The 17,004-nt window shown below is 41.8% G+C and overlaps 2 protein-coding genes across 14 annotated transcripts in view; one reads left to right on the forward strand and one right to left on the reverse strand.

Moving 5' to 3' along the window:
* Positions 1 to 5,537, reverse strand: part of Iqch (IQ motif containing H) — a 239,377-nt gene extending 233,840 nt beyond the window's left edge. For 11 of the 12 annotated variants that reach the window (XR_011366631.1, XR_011366632.1, XM_069995061.1 and 8 more), the window contains exon 1: positions 5,425 to 5,537. Coding sequence is in view for 9 of the 12 variants with exons in the window: in XM_069995061.1 (XP_069851162.1) it covers positions 5,425 to 5,475 (51 nt within the window). In the remaining 3 variants the exon portion in view is untranslated. Of the gene's footprint in view, positions 1 to 715; positions 776 to 5,424 lie in introns of those variants that run through there. The other variant, XM_069995064.1, reaches the window with a different exon arrangement.
* Positions 5,538 to 5,649: 112 nt separating this feature from the next.
* The window catches only part of Aagab (alpha and gamma adaptin binding protein), a 44,085-nt gene continuing 32,730 nt past the window's right edge, over positions 5,650 to 17,004 (forward strand). Inside the window, exon 1 of one of the 2 annotated variants that reach the window (XM_069995072.1) lies at positions 5,650 to 5,824. In XM_069995072.1, the coding sequence (XP_069851173.1) occupies positions 5,752 to 5,824 (73 nt within the window). In that variant the 5' untranslated portion in view covers positions 5,650 to 5,751. The remainder of the gene's footprint in view (positions 5,825 to 17,004) is intronic. The other variant, XM_069995071.1, reaches the window with a different exon arrangement.

Here is a 17,004-nt window from a genome sequence, read left to right on the forward strand (position 1 = left end):
TGTTAAATTGAAAAGGTTTGAGAAGTATGTTTGTATTGTCAGGTTATGTGGGCCTATCCATAATGCTTATCTTCAGCCAGTTTTCTTTCCATAACATGAACAGAATAATCTGATAGCTGTGTTACAAGGTTAAATAAGCATCTAAACCACTTACAATGGTATATGATATCTGGCAAATGTGAATTAGCTTTGACTAGTATGGTTTTTCTTTTACAACGCATTCTCGAATACTGGCTTTCTCAGTTGAAGATGAATCAAAATTCTCTGAAGGGCTTGTAAACACCAATTGCTATCCTACACTCCCAGAGTTTCTGATTCAGTAGATCTAGAGTACAGCCTAAGAATTTGCATTTCTCACAAGTTTCAGGTAGTGTTGATGATGCTGGTCCTGGAACCACACTTTGGGAACCCTTGTTCCAAGGGTGGCTTCATTATCTGATTGAGAAACCAATCTATCATATCATAACAGTGTCTGTCTCTCTACCTCTATCTCTCTCCTGCCCCTCTCCCCCATATTCCAGAAACATACTGTTTATCTTGGCTAACAGTAAAGGAAATCTACTTTTTAGTAAGGAAGAACCAATGTAGTTTCAAGGTGGGGGAGGGGAATGGGTCAACGTAAGAGTTGGAAGTAAATCTAATTTCTAAGCTAATATAGTCTGGAGAAAAGGAAACAGGTCTATAGAGATGAAATGTCTCACTCACAGGTACTTACTTGTGCAAATGTCAAAGTCAGGGTCAACCCTCAGTATTCTCCTAACCAAGAGGTCTTCCTACTAGTTGCACTGATGGTTGGCATCTGAAGGAACTAATCAAAGCCCTAAGAAGAAGTGGAATCCATGTTGGCATATGTGAGTAGTGGTATATACTCATATAAATACTCAGTATTGCTGGGCACTAGTGGCTTGTGCCTGTAATCCTAGCTACTCAAGAGGCTGAGATCTGAGGATTGTGGTTCAAAGCCCAAGGAGGAAAGTCTGTGAGACTCTTATTAACTACCAGAAAACAGGAAGTCATGCTATGGCTCAAAGTGGTAGAGTGCTAGATTTGAATGAAAAAGCCCAGGCCCTGAGTTCAAGCCCTATGTGAAGGATTGACCCCCATCCTATTTTCCCAGATCCATATAGACAGACAGGTGAAATCCCAGGTATGTTTGAACTTGTTTAATGTGTGGCCAGGGCAATCCTCCTAGACCCAGCTGTAAACATCCCTTTGTGGGTCCAACTGAAAAGTCCCCACATCCCTTGACCTAGTGGCTTTTTCATTAACCTCTGCCTCCTTGTTCAGACCTCATATAAAAACCCAGCTCCTGTCCCAGCTCTCTGGCACAACCTCTAAACCCGCAGGAAGGTCTGTGCCGCTGGCTGTTTCTCAAAAAACAGTCCTTGCCTGTTGATGATCGATTCCTGCTTGTTCCTTTTCCATTCTCCTCCATTTTCCCAACACTATGACTCACAAAAACAAAACAACAATAACAAAACCCCTTAGTATTCATTTGGTACTTAGGAAAGCTCATACAGTTCTTCATCCACATAGAGAAGTCTTTACCCTACATAGAGATCAGCTTCAAAACCAAATTGCAATGTCAGCTCTCTTAAATGTCCTTCCATTTAGCCTGTCTTAAACAAGCAGTATACTGAGCAATACAGATATGACTATCCTTAGTTCTTCTCCCTCGTTTTCACAATTCAATATCAGCAAGTATCTTTTACTATAATGTAGCCTAGATTTTGTCAAGCAACTTTCTCTGGATTCTTTTTATTTTTGTTGGTCGTGGGGCTTGAACTCTGGGCTTGGGCGCTGTCCCTGTGCTCTTCAGCTCAAGGTGAGCGCTCTACCACTTGAGCCACAGCACCACTTCCAGTTTTTAAATTGTTTATTGGAGGTAAGTGTCCCAAGGACTTTCCTGCCTGGGCTGGCCTTGAACAGTGATCCTCAGATCTCAGCCTCCTGAGTAGCTAGGATTACAGGCGTGAGCCACCGGTGGCCTGGCTGAATTCTGGTTTTTGATACAGGATTCCAAACCAAAAGAGGAATAGATTATTGACACAGAATTACCTCAAGAGAAATTATGCAAATGGAAATCAGAATTCTCCCAAGATTCTAGTTACTTTTTCTAGTCCAGGTTTGGGGAACTAAAGAAACTTGATTGCTCCTGTAATCAACATGATGTTGAAAGACAGGGCAGACTGGCTGTTTCTAGGGAGGTGTCTCCACTATCGTTCTGATAGCTTGGATCTATAAAAAGAGGATAATGTGAGGTGAAAACTTAATTTTACCCAAAGAGAGGTCTCACCTTTGCCCTTGTCTACTGAGAAGTGATGACTAGATCCTTGGAACGTTCCTGCCTGATAGAAGTGACTGTCTGGATGCTTTAAGCATTAGTCTAACATGGTTTTTTGATGGGGGGCTGAGCCATGCCAAATCAGGAAACTTAAAAGCATTAGTCTGGGAGGAACTGCAGCCTGAGGGACCTTTTGAGTTTGAATCCCAAACTCTAGCCACCAAAGGCCCAAGTAAGCTTTTGTAGCTAGTGTAACTGGTCTTCCTTGCTGGGGTCACACCTCCTCCCACCCTCTCCCTATTTATGAGTCTCCATCATTAGTTCTGTCCCTTGTTTTGTCCCTGGCCCCCTTGCAGATTTCCCCTTGCCCGTTTCCCCCTTTTTCCTTTCCTTTCCCTTCTCAGCATCCCTTGCACCCCCTGCATGCTTCTATCTTGTTCAGACCTGCAGTATGCTCCCCTCCCCCCCTTTTCTGCCTGAACTATGTGGTGGTCTCCTTTCAACAAAACCTTACAGCTAGCAATACTCTGAGCATACTGTCAGGCATTGTGGTTAGGGAGAGGTAATGATGTCTCATGACTCCATAGGGGAGACCATTTGGATGCCTCTTTGATTCTGTCCTGTGCATCTCTTCCTTTGTTTGCCTTTGGCCTTTGTTATCTTTCACAGTGATAAAATCATAATAGTAATTGTGGTACCTCCTGGAGTTCTGTAAGATTTTGTTGTTGTTGTTGTTTAATCAAATCTGAGGGTCCCTAAACTTGTAGCCAGCTCTAAGCGAGGACAATTCTGGTGACTACTACACTTGTGCTGGGGTCTAAGTGAGGGCACTGTTGGGATTGTTAGATCTTTGATTTTGTAGTTTGGCTCAACTCATTACTTTGTAATAACAGGATGGTGAAAGATTTAACATACAATTTGTGATAGGATATCTTTGAAAATGGTGTTTAGGGTCTAGTATTTTGGGAAAGTTAAATTTAAGAGAGACCTAGATAGGAAAAAAAGATTAAAATTCCGGACAGAAAAAAATGATTCCTGAGAAAATGAGTCCCATTTCTGACCTACTGACAGTCCTGACAGAGACCTTCCACAAATTATTTCAAGCTCTAGTCAAGTGAGGCCAGATAACAGAGTTAAAAGATACAAGACCTAAAGTGGCGCATACCTATAATTCTGGCTACCCAGGAGGATGAGATTTGAGGATCAAGGTTCAAGGCTGGCAGAGGTGGACAAATCTGAGAAACTTATCTCCTATTAATCAGCAGGAAGCAGGGGTGTAGCCCAAGTAGTAAAGCTCTCATAGAGAGTAGAAAAAAAAGAAAAGGTTAAAGTGAGAAGAGCCAAGGTCAAGCACCAAAGTGGGAGAAAAAAGATGATACACATGGAAAGATGCTAAAGCTATTTAACCACTTCAGAAAAATCTGAGTGTAATTTTTTTTTTGGGGGGGTGGGGTCCAGTCGTGGGGCCTGAACTCTGGGCCTGGGCGCTGTCCCTCAGCTCTTCAGCTCAAGGCTAGCGCTCTACCACTTGAGCCACAGCGCCACTTCCGGCTTTTTTCTTTTTGCTTATGTAGTGCTGAGGAATCGAACCCAGGGCCTCATGTATGCAAAGCAAGTGCTCTACCACTGAGCCACCTTCCCAGCCCCTGAGTGTAATTTTTACAAACCAAATTACACTGAGAAGTCAAAACTTTATATTTTTCTCCCTTGGATTAGGAATTTTTTAATACTAAAAAATTTTGGTTTTTTAATAGCTTACATTTCTGTATTTAACAATGTTAACTTGAGCGTTCACCTTAAGCTAAAGAGCTCAGTGGTAGCGCCCAGGCTCAGAGTTCAAGCCCCACAACCAAAACAACAAAAAAAGTTAACTTGCAATTCAAATGATCTTTAATATATTTTTCCTCAGTACGCATTCCCAAATAAAGCATTAAAAAAACTGAGGTGCTAAGAAAAAAGAACTTACACATTTCCATTTTTCCCCAAACTTATCACCTCATCTATATGATTTGCTTCTTTTCCACTCTCCCAAGTCATTGGCCCAAAGTTTCTGAATACATATTTTTACTTCTTTTTTATGTGTGTGTGGGTAAGGAGGTATTAACTCAGGACCTGGGCACTGCCCCTCAGCTTTTGTGCTGAAGGCTAGAGCTCTACTACTCAACTCACAGCTCGTTCCAGCTTTTGGATTGTTAACTGGACCTAAGACTCACCCAGACTTTCCTGCCCAGGCTGGCTCTGAACCTCAATACTCAGATCTCAACCTCCTGAACAGGACACAGGCATGAGTCATCACATCACACCTTTCTTTTTCTAATGTGTGTGTGTGTGTGTGTGTGTGTGTGTGTACCCTGGTGCTTGAATTCAGGCCCTTGAAGCTCACCACACCTTTCTTTTTCTAAATGTGTGTGTGTGTGTGTGTGTGTGTGTGTGTGTATGTATCCTGGTGCTTGAATTCAGGCCCTTGAAGCTCTCCCTGAATTTTTGTGCTCACAGATGGCACTCTAACACTATGAGCCACAGCTCCATTTTTGGCTTTTTGGTGGTTAATTGGAGATAAGAGTCTCTTAAGACTTTCCTGCCCAGGCTGGCTTTGAACCTCAATACTTAGATCTCAGCCTCCTGAGTAGCTAGGATTACTAACTTCTGAATCTATTTTTAGTTTTCATTATTTTATTTTTTATTTGCCAGTCTTGGGGCTTGAACTCAGGGCCTGGGCACTGTCCCAGCCTCGGTGTGCCTAAGGCTAGCACTCTACCACCTGAGCCACAGCGCCACTTACAGCTTTTTCTGTTTGTGTGGTACTGAGGAATCGAACCCAGGGCTTCATGCATGCTAGGCAAGCGCTCTACCACCGAGCCACCTTCCCAGCCCGCTGGATGATTTTAAAGCGGTGTTTTGAGGTAAGATTGTTCTGAAGCTAGGCAGTGCTCACAGCGAGGTCGCCCAGCGGCGAGGCGGAGTCTGGGGAGCAGGGTAGGGCCCAGGGCCCAGGTTAAGTCTGAAGTCGGGGAGGCAAGGTCCTCATCTTGGGACCCCGCACGGAAGGCTGGCGGGTGCGATGCTCCAAATGGGTGCCCAGGTGTGTACCCGCGCCGAGGGGCCTCCCATGAAGGGCCAAGGGAGGCCCGTTTCCCCACCTGAATTAAGATGCTTCCTATGGGGTCCTGGCTGTCAGGCCCCTGCGCCATGGTTAGGGAGGGAAAGGGCCGCCTCTCAGCCGAGGCGCGGCCTCCCGGTGTAGACGCCTCCTTCGAGGGGCGGGCACTTGTTCCCTTGGTAACGCTCGGCGCAGCCCGGCCGGCTCCACCCCGGAAGCGGAAAAGGGTTGACTGTGGAGACGGCCGAGTGAAGCGCACGCGCCTCCCGCGAGTCTCCTCGGCCCCCCACCCCCTGCACGCCGGCCGCCAGTGGTACAGCCCAAGGCGGAAGCGGCGCCCTGACGGCACTGGCTCCCGAGCGCGGCGATGGCTGCGGGCGTCCCCTGTGCACTGGTCACCAGCTGCTCCTCTGCCTTCACCGGCGACCGTCTGGTCCAACGTGAGTAGCGAGGCGCCCCGGACCGGCCTCCCGATGCCCCGTCCCCTTCCGGCAGGGAGGGCGGCGGCCCTGCCACCCCGGCCTCCCCGGGCCTGGTTCCCGCCGTGAGCCCGGGCGGAGGGGCTCAGGCTCCCGGGGCTTCCGGCCCTGGCCCTGTTCGGCGAGCCTTGGGGAGGGGGTGACGTGGGATTAATCCGCGACAGCCAGCCCCCGAGTTGATCCCTTGAGAATGAACCCGAAGGTGCCCTAAAAATGGTGCCAAGTTCTGCGAGTTGGAGGGAGCGAAGATGGGGCATTTGAGGTGCCATGTCTGTGACTTGGGAGCTGGATCTTTAGTAAACATTGCCTTCCGTTTTTGATGCCGGATCCACAGTGTGACGTTGAGACCAACTTTCTCTACCCCCCCTCCCTCCCTCCCTTCTTCTCCCTTCCTTCCTACTTCCCTCTCACCTCTCCCTCCCTCTTTCTTAAAGTGTTTTTGGGGTGCTGTCTTGCTCTTGCGAAGCCCAGGGCTCTCTGCTACTACGATCCACTCCCAACCCCCACACTGAGTCAAGGGCTGGTGTAAAAGAGCCCAGACACTGGGTCAAAGGCCAATTCTTTCTCTAAGGGGCCCTGCAGAGTTGAATTATGTACAACTAAACGCTTATGCTTTGTTTATGCATACATACCAGTATTGGAGCTTGAATTCAGGATTTGCGTTCTTGCTTGGCTTTTCTTTCTCAAGGCTGGAGAGCCACCACTTGAGTCACACTTTTACTTAGGGCTTTTTTTTTATTGTGAAAATACTGTACAGAGGGGTTACAATTACACGGGCAAGATAATGAGTACATTTCTTATCAAGCTTTGTAGCGTCCTCCTTTGTTTCCCCTTCCCATCCCTTCCTCCCCCGCCCGCCCCCCCAACCCTCCTCCTCCCTCATACCAAAGTTGTAAAGTTCGTTTTCGACATACGACTTGTACATCTCATTGTTGCAATGGGTCCACCTGTATCTCTAGTGAAGCGATTTGTTTTTTCCCTTCCCCTCTACAAATTATAACAACATCAAATACAGTGAAAGCAGGGGTTATACTGTGGGGGAGGGACATACAAAGCAACAAAGACATAATCTTATAAATGTGTTAGAAACAATCGCATGAAAGAAAAAAATATTTGAATACATATCTTAGGGTTCATTTCCCTAACATCAACGTATCTGACTTTTCTGCTTGTCTCAGATATATACTAGTAATTGCAAATAAGGGAAACCATGGGACCTATGTTTCTTTGGGCCTGGCTAACTTCACTTAATATAATTTTTTCCAAGTCTTTCCATTTCCTAACAAATGTCATTCTTTCTGATGGAGGCATAGAATTCCATTGTGTATATATATACCACATTTTCTTGATCCATTCATCTACTGAGGGGCATCTGGGTTGGTTCCATATCTTAGCTATGGTAGATAGTGCTGCAATAAACATAGTCGTGCTGGGAGCTCTATGTGGAGTCTTTTGAGGAACCTCCATACTACTTTCCAAAGTGGTTGAAAAAGTTTACACTCCCACCAACAATGCAGTAGGGTTCCCTTCTGTCCACATCCCCTCCAGCATCTGTTGTTATTAGAGTTCTTGATTATAGCCATTCTAACTGGGGTGAGGTGGTATCTCAGTGTTGTTTTGATTTGCATTTCTTTTATGGCTAGAGGGGTTGAGCATTTCTTCATGTGTCTATTGACCATCCTTCTTTCCTCTTCAGAGAAGTTTCTCTTTAAGTCTTTAGCCCATTTATTTTACTTAGGGCTTTTTGCTGGTTAGTTGATCAGAGTATCATAGACTTTTCTGCCCTGGCTGGCGTTGAACCATGATCCTCAGATGTCAGCCTCCCTGAGTAGCTAGGATTACCGGCATGAGCCACTGCTGAAGGCTTCTATTATAAATATATGGCTTTAAATGAGTGTCTCTTAGTGGTATGATTCTGGAGAAGTCGCGTGAGTCTCATGGGTCTTTTTTTTTTTTTTAATCTGTAAAATGGGGGTAAATTTTTACAGGATTAGGCTTAACCCAGAGCTTGGCACATAGTAAACACCCCATGAATAGTAAGCATTATTATAAAAGCAGATTATTTCTGCCTCTCAGTTTCCTGATCCTTAAAATGAGGCATTGTCAGATTGACAATACTTTGTAAAGTGTAAAGCACCAGACAATTCTTTTTTATTTTTATTTTTATATCAGTCCTGGGGCTTGACAGCCTTGCTGTCCCTGAGCTTCTTTTGCTCAAGGCCAGCTCTCTACCACTTGAGCCACAAGCGCCACTTTGGCTGCCTTGAGTAGTTTATTGGAGTTAAGAGTCTCATGGACTTTCCTGCCCAGGCTAGCTTTGAACCACAGTCCTCAGATCTCAGCCTCCTAAACAGCTATGATTACAAGCATGAGCCACCAGTACCTGGCTATAATTCTTTTTTCACACACTTGTCAGGTGACAAAATTTGGCAAGATGCGAGCTGGGAAGATGGCTCAGTGGTAGAGCACTTGCCTTGCATGCATGAGGCCTTGGGTTTGATTCCTCAGCACCACATAAGCAGAAAAAAAAAAAGCCAGAAGTGGCGCTGTGGCTCAAGTGGTAGAGTGCTAGCTGAGGAGTGCCCAGGTCCAGAGTTCAGGCCCCATGACCGGACCCCACCCCCCAAAAAAAAAATTTGGCAAGATGCCCCTTCAGCAAATATATTCTGACTTATTACTTATGATGACTAGAAAGGTTAAAGATTTAATTAGCACACCTACTGAATGATATTGCTCTTAATTAGGCAGTAGTGGAGCTTGAATGCAGGTCCTGGGCTCTGTTCCTTAGCTTTTTTGCTCAAGGCTGGTACACTACCACTTGAACTACAGCTCCACTTGAAGGTAAGCATCTTATAGACTTTCCTGTTGGGCCAACTTTAAACTGTGATCCTCAGACCTCGGCTTCACTGGGCTGAGATTTCAAGCTCTCCCATCCTTTCTTTATTACTTCATCATCAAACAAGTACATATTCATTAAGTAAAATTTAGCACATGGAAAAAAGAAAATGTTAGTCAGAATCTTAGTATCCAAAGAAATGAAATACTACTAATATTTCTTTTGTGTGTTTCTTTCCAATACTTTTTTTTTTTTTTTTCCTGCTGTCCTGGGGTCTGGGCACTCATGGTCTGGACACTGTCCGTAGCCTTTTTTTTTCCCCTCAAGGTTAGTGCTCACCAACTTAGGCCGCGGCTCCATTCTCAGCTTTTTGGGGGCTAATTGTAGATAAGGGTCTCACAGACTTTACTTCCCCAGCTGGCTTTGAAACATAATCCTCAGATCTTCACCCTTCTAAGTAGCTAGGATTATAAGTGTGATCATTGGTGTTCATCTCTAGTGCTTTTCTTTTCCTTTCTTTTCTTCCCTCCCCTCCCTTCCCTTTCTTCCCTCCCCTCCCTTTCTTCCCTTCCCTCTTTCTTCCCTCCCCTCCCTTTCTTTCTTTCTTCCCTTCCCTCTTTCTTTCTTTTCTTTCTTTCTTTCTTTCTTTCTTTCTTTCTTTCTTTCTTTCTTTCTTTCTTTCTTTCTTTCTTTCTTTCTTTCTTTCTTTCTTTCTTTCTTTCTTTCTTTCTTTCTTTCTTTCTAACTCAGGGCCTGGGCACTGTGTCTGAGCTTCTTTTGCTCAAGGCTAGCACTCTATCACTTGAGCCACAGTGCCACTTCCAGCTTTTTCTGTTTATGTGGTACTGAGGAATTGAACTGGGCTGCATGCATGCTAGACAAGCACTTACCACTGAGCCACCTTCCCAGCCCCCAGTACATTTCTTTTAATGAAAAAAATAATTGTAATTATATTTCATATATAATTTTTACTTTTTGTAGTGCTTTCTTTCCATCCAACCCAATACCTTGTGTATGTATTCTACTACTGAGTCACACCTCATCCCCTCTCCTGATATTTTTGACATTAAATAATTAGTTTCCATTATATATCTGTCTAATAAATATAACAGAATTTGCTCAAGATTCTTTAAAATGTTGGCTTATTTAACTTTCCAAAGACTTAAATGCATTTTGATTCTCATTAGTGACACATGAAAGTCCTTTCCCAAACAGCTTGAGTGTAGTATTTTTATAATTGTGATGACATCATGTCTTTACTGTTTCTTTTAAAAAATATGTATAAATTTTTCTATTGTAAAGATACTGTACACAGGGGTTACAGTTACATGAGTAAGGTAATGAGTACATTTCCTATGGAGCATTGTTACCCCCCTCCTTTGTTTTTTCCCTACCATCCTTTCCCTCTCCATCTCCCCAACTCTTCCTCCCCCACCCCTGAAGTTGTAAAGTTCATTTTCAACATGGGTCAACCTGTATCCCTATTTAAGCATTTTGTTTTTTTCCTTCCCCTCCCGTTTCATTTTTAATAGGGTCATGGTCTTGCTAAATGGCCCAAACAGCTTCAGCCTCTTGATTGTTGAGACTACTACTTGATTGTGTGCTACCATGCAGCTACTATTCCAGGCTTTCAAATGTGAGCTTTAAAGATAAGAATTGGCAAAGTTGGGCTGGGAAGGTGGCTCAGTGATAGAGTATTTGCCTTGCATGCATGAGGCCCTGGGTTCAATTCCTCAGTACCACATAAGCAGAAAAAGCCGGAAGTGGTGCTGTGGCTCAAGTGGTAGAGTGCTAGCCTTGAGCTGAATAGCTGAAGGACATTACCCAAGCCTAGAGTTCAGGCCCACAGGTGACCAAAAAAAAAAAAAAAAAGAATTGGCAAAGTGGTCATTGCCTTGTAATTGCTGATTATCTGCAGTTGACAAATAGCAACATTGTATTTTTATAACACATGTCAAATTTACTTAAGATAAATGAATCCTGTAAAATAACGTATTTTATTTCTGTGTGTAAAATGTCTCTTAGGGGGCTGGAAAGGTGGCTCAGGGGTAGAGTGCTTGCCTTGCATACATGAGGCCCTGGGTTCGATTCCTCGGCACCACATAAGCAGAATAAAAAAGCCAGAAGTGGCACTGTGGCTCAAGTGGTAGAGTGCTGGTCTTGAGCTGGATTGCTGAGGGACAGCACCCAGGCCCAGAGTTCAGGCCCCACGACTGACCCAAAAAAAAAAAAAAAATGTCTCTTAGGTAACTCAAATTCTTGTTAAAAATTAGGTGACCTTTTCTTTGTGATTCTACTAGTGTTTTAAAGTAAAAAAGTAAGAGCAGTTGGTGAGTTGGTTATTTGAATAAGGAAATGTGAACCATTTTATTTTTATTTTTTGGGTCCGGTCATGGGGCCTGAACTCTGGGCCTGGGCACTGTCCCTCAGCTCTTCAGCTCAAGGCTAGCGCTCTACCACTTGAGCCACAGCACCACTTCCAGCTTTTTTTTTTCTTTTTGCTTATATGGTGCTGAGGAATCGAACCCAGGGCCTCAGGCATGCAAGGCAAGAGCTCTACCACTGAGCTACCTTCCCAGCCCATGTGAACCATTTTAAAAAGAGGTTATCATTGAGTGGAAGCATTAGAATTTTTTAAATTTAAATTTAAATTTTTATTGTGAAAATACTGTACAGAGGGGTTACAATTACATGGGCAAGATAATGAGTACATTTCTTATCAAGCATTGTAGCCTCCTTTGTTTCCCCTTCCCTTCCCATCCTCCCCCCCATCCCCCCCCAATCCTCCTCTCCCCCCACCAAAGTTGTAAAGTTCGTTTTTCCACATAATGTCTTGTACATCCCATTGTTGTAATGGATCCACCTGTATCACTATTTAAACAATTTGTTTTTTCCCTTCCCCTCCACAAATTATATCAACCTCAAACACAGTGAAAGCAGGGGTTATACCATGGGGGAGGGACATACAAAGCAACAAAGAAAGCATTAGAATTTATACTTACTTAGCATTCACTGTTTACCTTAGTTAAAGATCAATTGTGTTTAATTTGGGGATAAAAGATGGATGCTACCACAATGAATACCTGTTGTCTGGTCAGACCCTGGATGAGTTTTGGATGGAATCTAATCTACATTCGGGGAAAGTTTGCTTCTCAAAGGAGAAACATTAGGTTCCCCCAATTCCTCTATTCAACATCTGATTTATTTCCTGCCTTTAGCTAAATATTCATAATCAAATAACCAAGCTTGTGAAAAAAATCCTTAAAATGAGAACCAGTAGGGATCTGTGATTGAGTACATGCATGGACTTTGGGAGAAACCTGTTTATCACTCAAAAGTTTTATTTGCAGTAGTATTCTGTTTAGATGTCATACCTCAGATAGAAGAGGCATTACTTCCTTACAGTATAGCCTTTCAAAGGAAATGAAGGTTCAACATGTTTGAGGAGTTTGTGCTAGCATTTGAGAGCAAGTGTCTGTATTCCAGAGCTCTTTCTAAAACACAAAATACACACATTTTGGGAGGAAGGGGAGTACTAGGGGTTTGAATTTCTGGTCTTCTGCTTGTTATTCAGGCACATGCCCTCATCCCTTTTTAACTCTTTTTTTTTTTTTTTTTTTTTTTTTTTCCTGATAGTTTATTGAATTTTTGCCAGGGTTGGCCTAGACTTTAATCGGAGTGACAGGCATGTGTGACCCAGCTCTTTATTGGTTAAAATGGAATCTTGCTAATTTTATGCTTGGGCTAGCCTTAAATCACAATCCTTCCAATGTCTTCCTTTGGAATAGCTGAGATTACAGTCAAGAAAAGTGTATTGTGTATTGTTAAACATAAAATTAGCCTTTGTTCCAATTATTGCAGTTAAAATGATGATTAAGATACTGCCCTCAAAAGGGATGTAAAAATACTAAAATATAAAATGTAGATATCTTAACATTATTGCTCTGGTCCCTGGAAACTTTAAATTTTTTTTTTTTTTTGGTGCCAGTCCTGAGGCTTGGGTGCTATCTTTGAACTCTTTTGCTTATGGTTAGCACTCTACTGGTTGAGCCACAGCTCCACTTCTGGCTGTTTTGGTACTTAATTAGAGATAAAAGTCTCATGACTTTCCTGTTTAAACTGGCTTCACCCCTCAATCCTCCAATCTCAGCTTCTTGAGTAGCTAGGATTACAGGTATGACCCACCAGCACCCAGCACGTATGTTCTTTGCAAGACGGAGAGTTTGTTTCTAGTTATGTCTTATTCTTATACTTACAGAAGGTTCCAAAGTAATTTACTAAGAAGAACACTTATTTCAGAGTCTTGGTCAACATTGTTGGACATCACTATAGGGATTAAAGCTTGAGTCTTCTAATTTGCATTTTTCTGTAAATTAGAGGTCTTCTGAGTGGAACTTCTTGGTCTATTCTAGGAATAATAGATTTCGTTTAACCATAGTTGCTTTGTTGTGGTAGGATGAGTCTGCCTTTGAATCAGTTATCTATTTCCAAGTCTTTATTTTCTTTGATGGATGGAAGAAAGACCAGTCTATTGGGAACTGTTTCATGGCCCAGATTTGCCATCACTAAGTGATTTATTAAATGGTTAAATGAAGCCTGGATTTAGTGAAAGGGAGTGAGGAACTTCAATTTGTTTTTAACTATGATTCTTAATATATAATTTTTCAGTTAGCATTAGGGCTTAATATTTTTGTGTTTATTCAGAGTAGATGTCAAATGCCGGCAGCTCATGCCTGTAATCCTAGCTACTCAGGAGGCTAATCTCTGAGGATCACTGAGGCCAGCCCTGGCAGCAAAGTCTTATCTCCAATGAAGTATCAAAAAGAAGCCAGAAGTAGAGGTGTGTCCATACCCTGAGTTCAAGCCCTGGGACTGGCAATAAAAAGAGCAATGTCAGACTTACTGTTGTTTTAGGTTTTCCCTCCTTAAGCTGGTGAAGTTATGTCACCTGTTTCAGGAGAATGGAAAACTTAAATACAAGCTAATTATCTTTTCAGACCCAAAGGTACTTTAAAATATGTCCATGTTATGTTCCAAAGAGAGTGAGAGAGTATAAAATTAAAGTTCAGAGAAGCTATGGTTTCACAAAGTTGCTAAGCTGAGAAATGTTGGAGAGCCAATATTCAGTCTTCTGGGCATGAGAAATGTGTTTAAGTTTGGCAATTCAGAGTGGCTAACTAAGGGTAGGGGAAATTGCAATAGAAATTTCTGCTAAAGCTCGCAAAATAAGTTTATGTTTAGTCTTTTGTGGTTATTGGAGCCTTTGATGATGAAATGCGGTAAGTTAAATAATGGTGAAAATTTCTATGTCCCATGTTTCCCTCCATTTAGAGAATTTTATTGTTTTTAAGTTTTAGATTAATTTTTGAAATATTGTCGATGATAAAATAATAATTATAAGGTATCCTTGTAGTAAAGCGTAGGGAGGGGTGGAGTAGGAGGAATACCAGTGGAACTATATCCACTCATTTATAATACAGTACCAAAGTATTATTTTGGAAGATTCTGAGCATATCCACACTCAGACTTTTGTTTCCAAGCCACTGGCTGCTTGCTTTCATGCAGTGAAAGGTAAAAAAAAAATGTAGAAAATACTCAGTGGTCATTTGGCTTAAACAACTTTTGCCCTGAATAATTCTTCATCAAACACTGACAATAAATAATAAAATCTGATATGCAATATATATATATATATATTTTTTTTTTTGGTCAGTTGTGGGGCTTGACCTCTGGGCCTGGATGCTGTTCCTCAGCTCTTCAGATCAAGGCTAGTGCTCTACCACTTGAGCCACAGGGCCACTTCTGGCTTTTTCTGCTTATGTGATGCTGAGGAATCAAACCCAGGGCCTCATGCGTGCAAGGCAAGTGCTCTACCACTGAGCCACCTTCCCAGCCCAATGCAATAATTTTTTAAAGTTTAAAAGTATGGCGATTCTTCTAAATTTGGCAAGAATGATAATCTGGATGTAACATTATATTTATGTTGGAGCCCTGTGTACAGATACTAAATACATCTCTAGTAATTACTTACCCAGAAGGCAAGATTGACGTAGGTTAGCGCACGGGGACACTTGTGAAACTCTGAAGAAACCTTTATGATGGCTTAGATTCAACAAGTGACCTATTTGAGGTTTTACTTTTCCATGTAGACCTGAAGCTCATTCCACGCGGAGGTGGAGGGAAGTACCACAGAGCGAGTATCAACATCAATCTTCTCAAAGCAGGAAAATGTGTGGTCACTGGGTAATGAGCAGCATGGTGATGGTGCTAGGACAGAGCTGACGTTCTGAATTCTGCTGAGGTTTTTGTGGGGAAAGAAATTGGTGGCTTAAGCACAGAGGCCTGTCCTCTCCTTAGCTATTTGACTTTAAGCAAGTTAATGTCATTCCACAAATATTTACATGTGCCATCCATTGTTCTAAATGCTGAAGGCTAATGCCCCAGTCACCTCTGTCATCAGTAAAATGAAAGCAATGTCACCTGGCTTCTGTCCATTTTAAGAGTGCTTCACTGATTTTTGATAGATTTAATTTGTGCTACTGATGTTACCATGAGATTTCAGAACATTTCTGTCATTCTAGAAAGAAAGCTGGGCTCCTTATTCTTTCAGCTTAGATTACCACGAATCTTACTATCTTTATGATATTTTCAGTTTTGCCTTTTCTAAACAGTTTTATATAAATGAATTGTATAACATGTACTCTTCTGTGTCTTGCTTCTTTCACCCAGCATGGTCCATATCATGGCAAGATAGCTTGTTCTGGCTGTTCTTCTCCTCAGCCATTGAAGGACATTTTGGGTTGTGTCTACTTACTATGAATAATGCTATTATGAACATTCTTGTACAATTTCATTCTTCTTTCCTTTTTATAAATGCCTAGGGTAGAATTACTGGATCATATGGTTAAGCTTATGCTTAATATTTAATATAATTGCCAAAGTGTTTTCCGTAGTAGCTGCCCCATTTTATGTTCCTATCAGCTGTGTGTTGAGCATTCCTTCTAGTAACTGTTACTGTTTGTATTTCATTATATTTGGTTAAAGGCATTTTACCAAGTGTGAAAGATCTGATTGTATTGTGTTTTGTTTCTGTGTTATTACTGAGGCTTGAACTCAAGGCCTTATTTCTGACACTTGGCTTTTTTTTTTTTTTTAACCAAAGATGGCACTCTACCACTTAGCCACAGCTCCACTTTAGTAGTTAATTAGAGATAAGAGTCTTAAGGACTTTTCTGCCTGGACTGACTTTGAACCATGATTATCAGATTTCAGTCTTCTAGGTAGCGAGGGTTACAGGCATGAGCCACTGGGGCCTAGCTTCTCTGTCTTTGATTTGCATTTCCCTGTTACCCAATAATACTGAGAATCATTTCATGTGTAGTAGGCCATTCATAGCTTTTTCTTTGGAATGCCTGTACAAATCTTTTTTGCCCAGTTAAATTTTTTTCATCTTATTATAAGTTTTTAAAAATATAGTCTGTAAGTTTGTTATGAATGTATGCTTTTTTTTCCCCAAAATTCTGTTTGGTATTCTAGATGACATTTTTTAAAAATATGTAAGTCATAAATTCTGATGAAGTCCAATTTATCGAGTTTTTCTTTTCCATGAGTCTTTGACTTTGTGTTGCCTAGTGATGATTTTATACTACCCTCTCCCCTTTGCTAGAACTCAAGGCCTTGAGCTTGTGTGGGGCAGGTGTTCTACCACTTGAATCACACCTGCAGTGATTTGATCCTTCTTAAAAGCCTTTTGGTTGCTGAGAATTTGGACTTTTTAGCTTTGTGACACTTTCCAATAGACCAAACTTATTTTCAATATTTAAGCCTTGGAGTTGTAGGGTAATGTTTTTTTCTGAACTTACTTTATTTTGGTGAAGTCATTATGGACATATTTTCTTCATTCAGAGTAAATTAGAACCTACTGCAAATGTTTCATTCTAGGTAGACATAGAAATTTCTCATAAGGTTTTATTATATGATTTGTTCATGAAAACTTTCCATTTGAATATGAAAATTATTTTAATGTCATAATTGCCTCAATTGGGGTTTATGCAGTCTTTCTTGTAGAACATTAACATGCATAGCTTATTTCTAAGCATCTAAGATAAATGGCCAAATAATTTTCATGGTTAGTAGTCAATATAAGTGGAAGACATTTTCTTCTGTGGTAGAGGTTATGATATCAATTATAATGACTAGTTTTAGTTCTCTGAGAAAAAATAAAAGCAAATTTGTATTCCAGATTTTTATTTTTTATCATGCATATAGCTGAATCAGTTCTCCAGGGTTCCTTCCCTTAGATCAG

This window comes from Dipodomys merriami, unplaced genomic scaffold, assembly GCF_024711535.1.
Source record: "Dipodomys merriami isolate MVZ:Mamm:240054 unplaced genomic scaffold, mDipMer1.0.p SCAF_48, whole genome shotgun sequence".
Classification (NCBI taxonomy): domain Eukaryota; kingdom Metazoa; phylum Chordata; class Mammalia; order Rodentia; family Heteromyidae; genus Dipodomys; species Dipodomys merriami.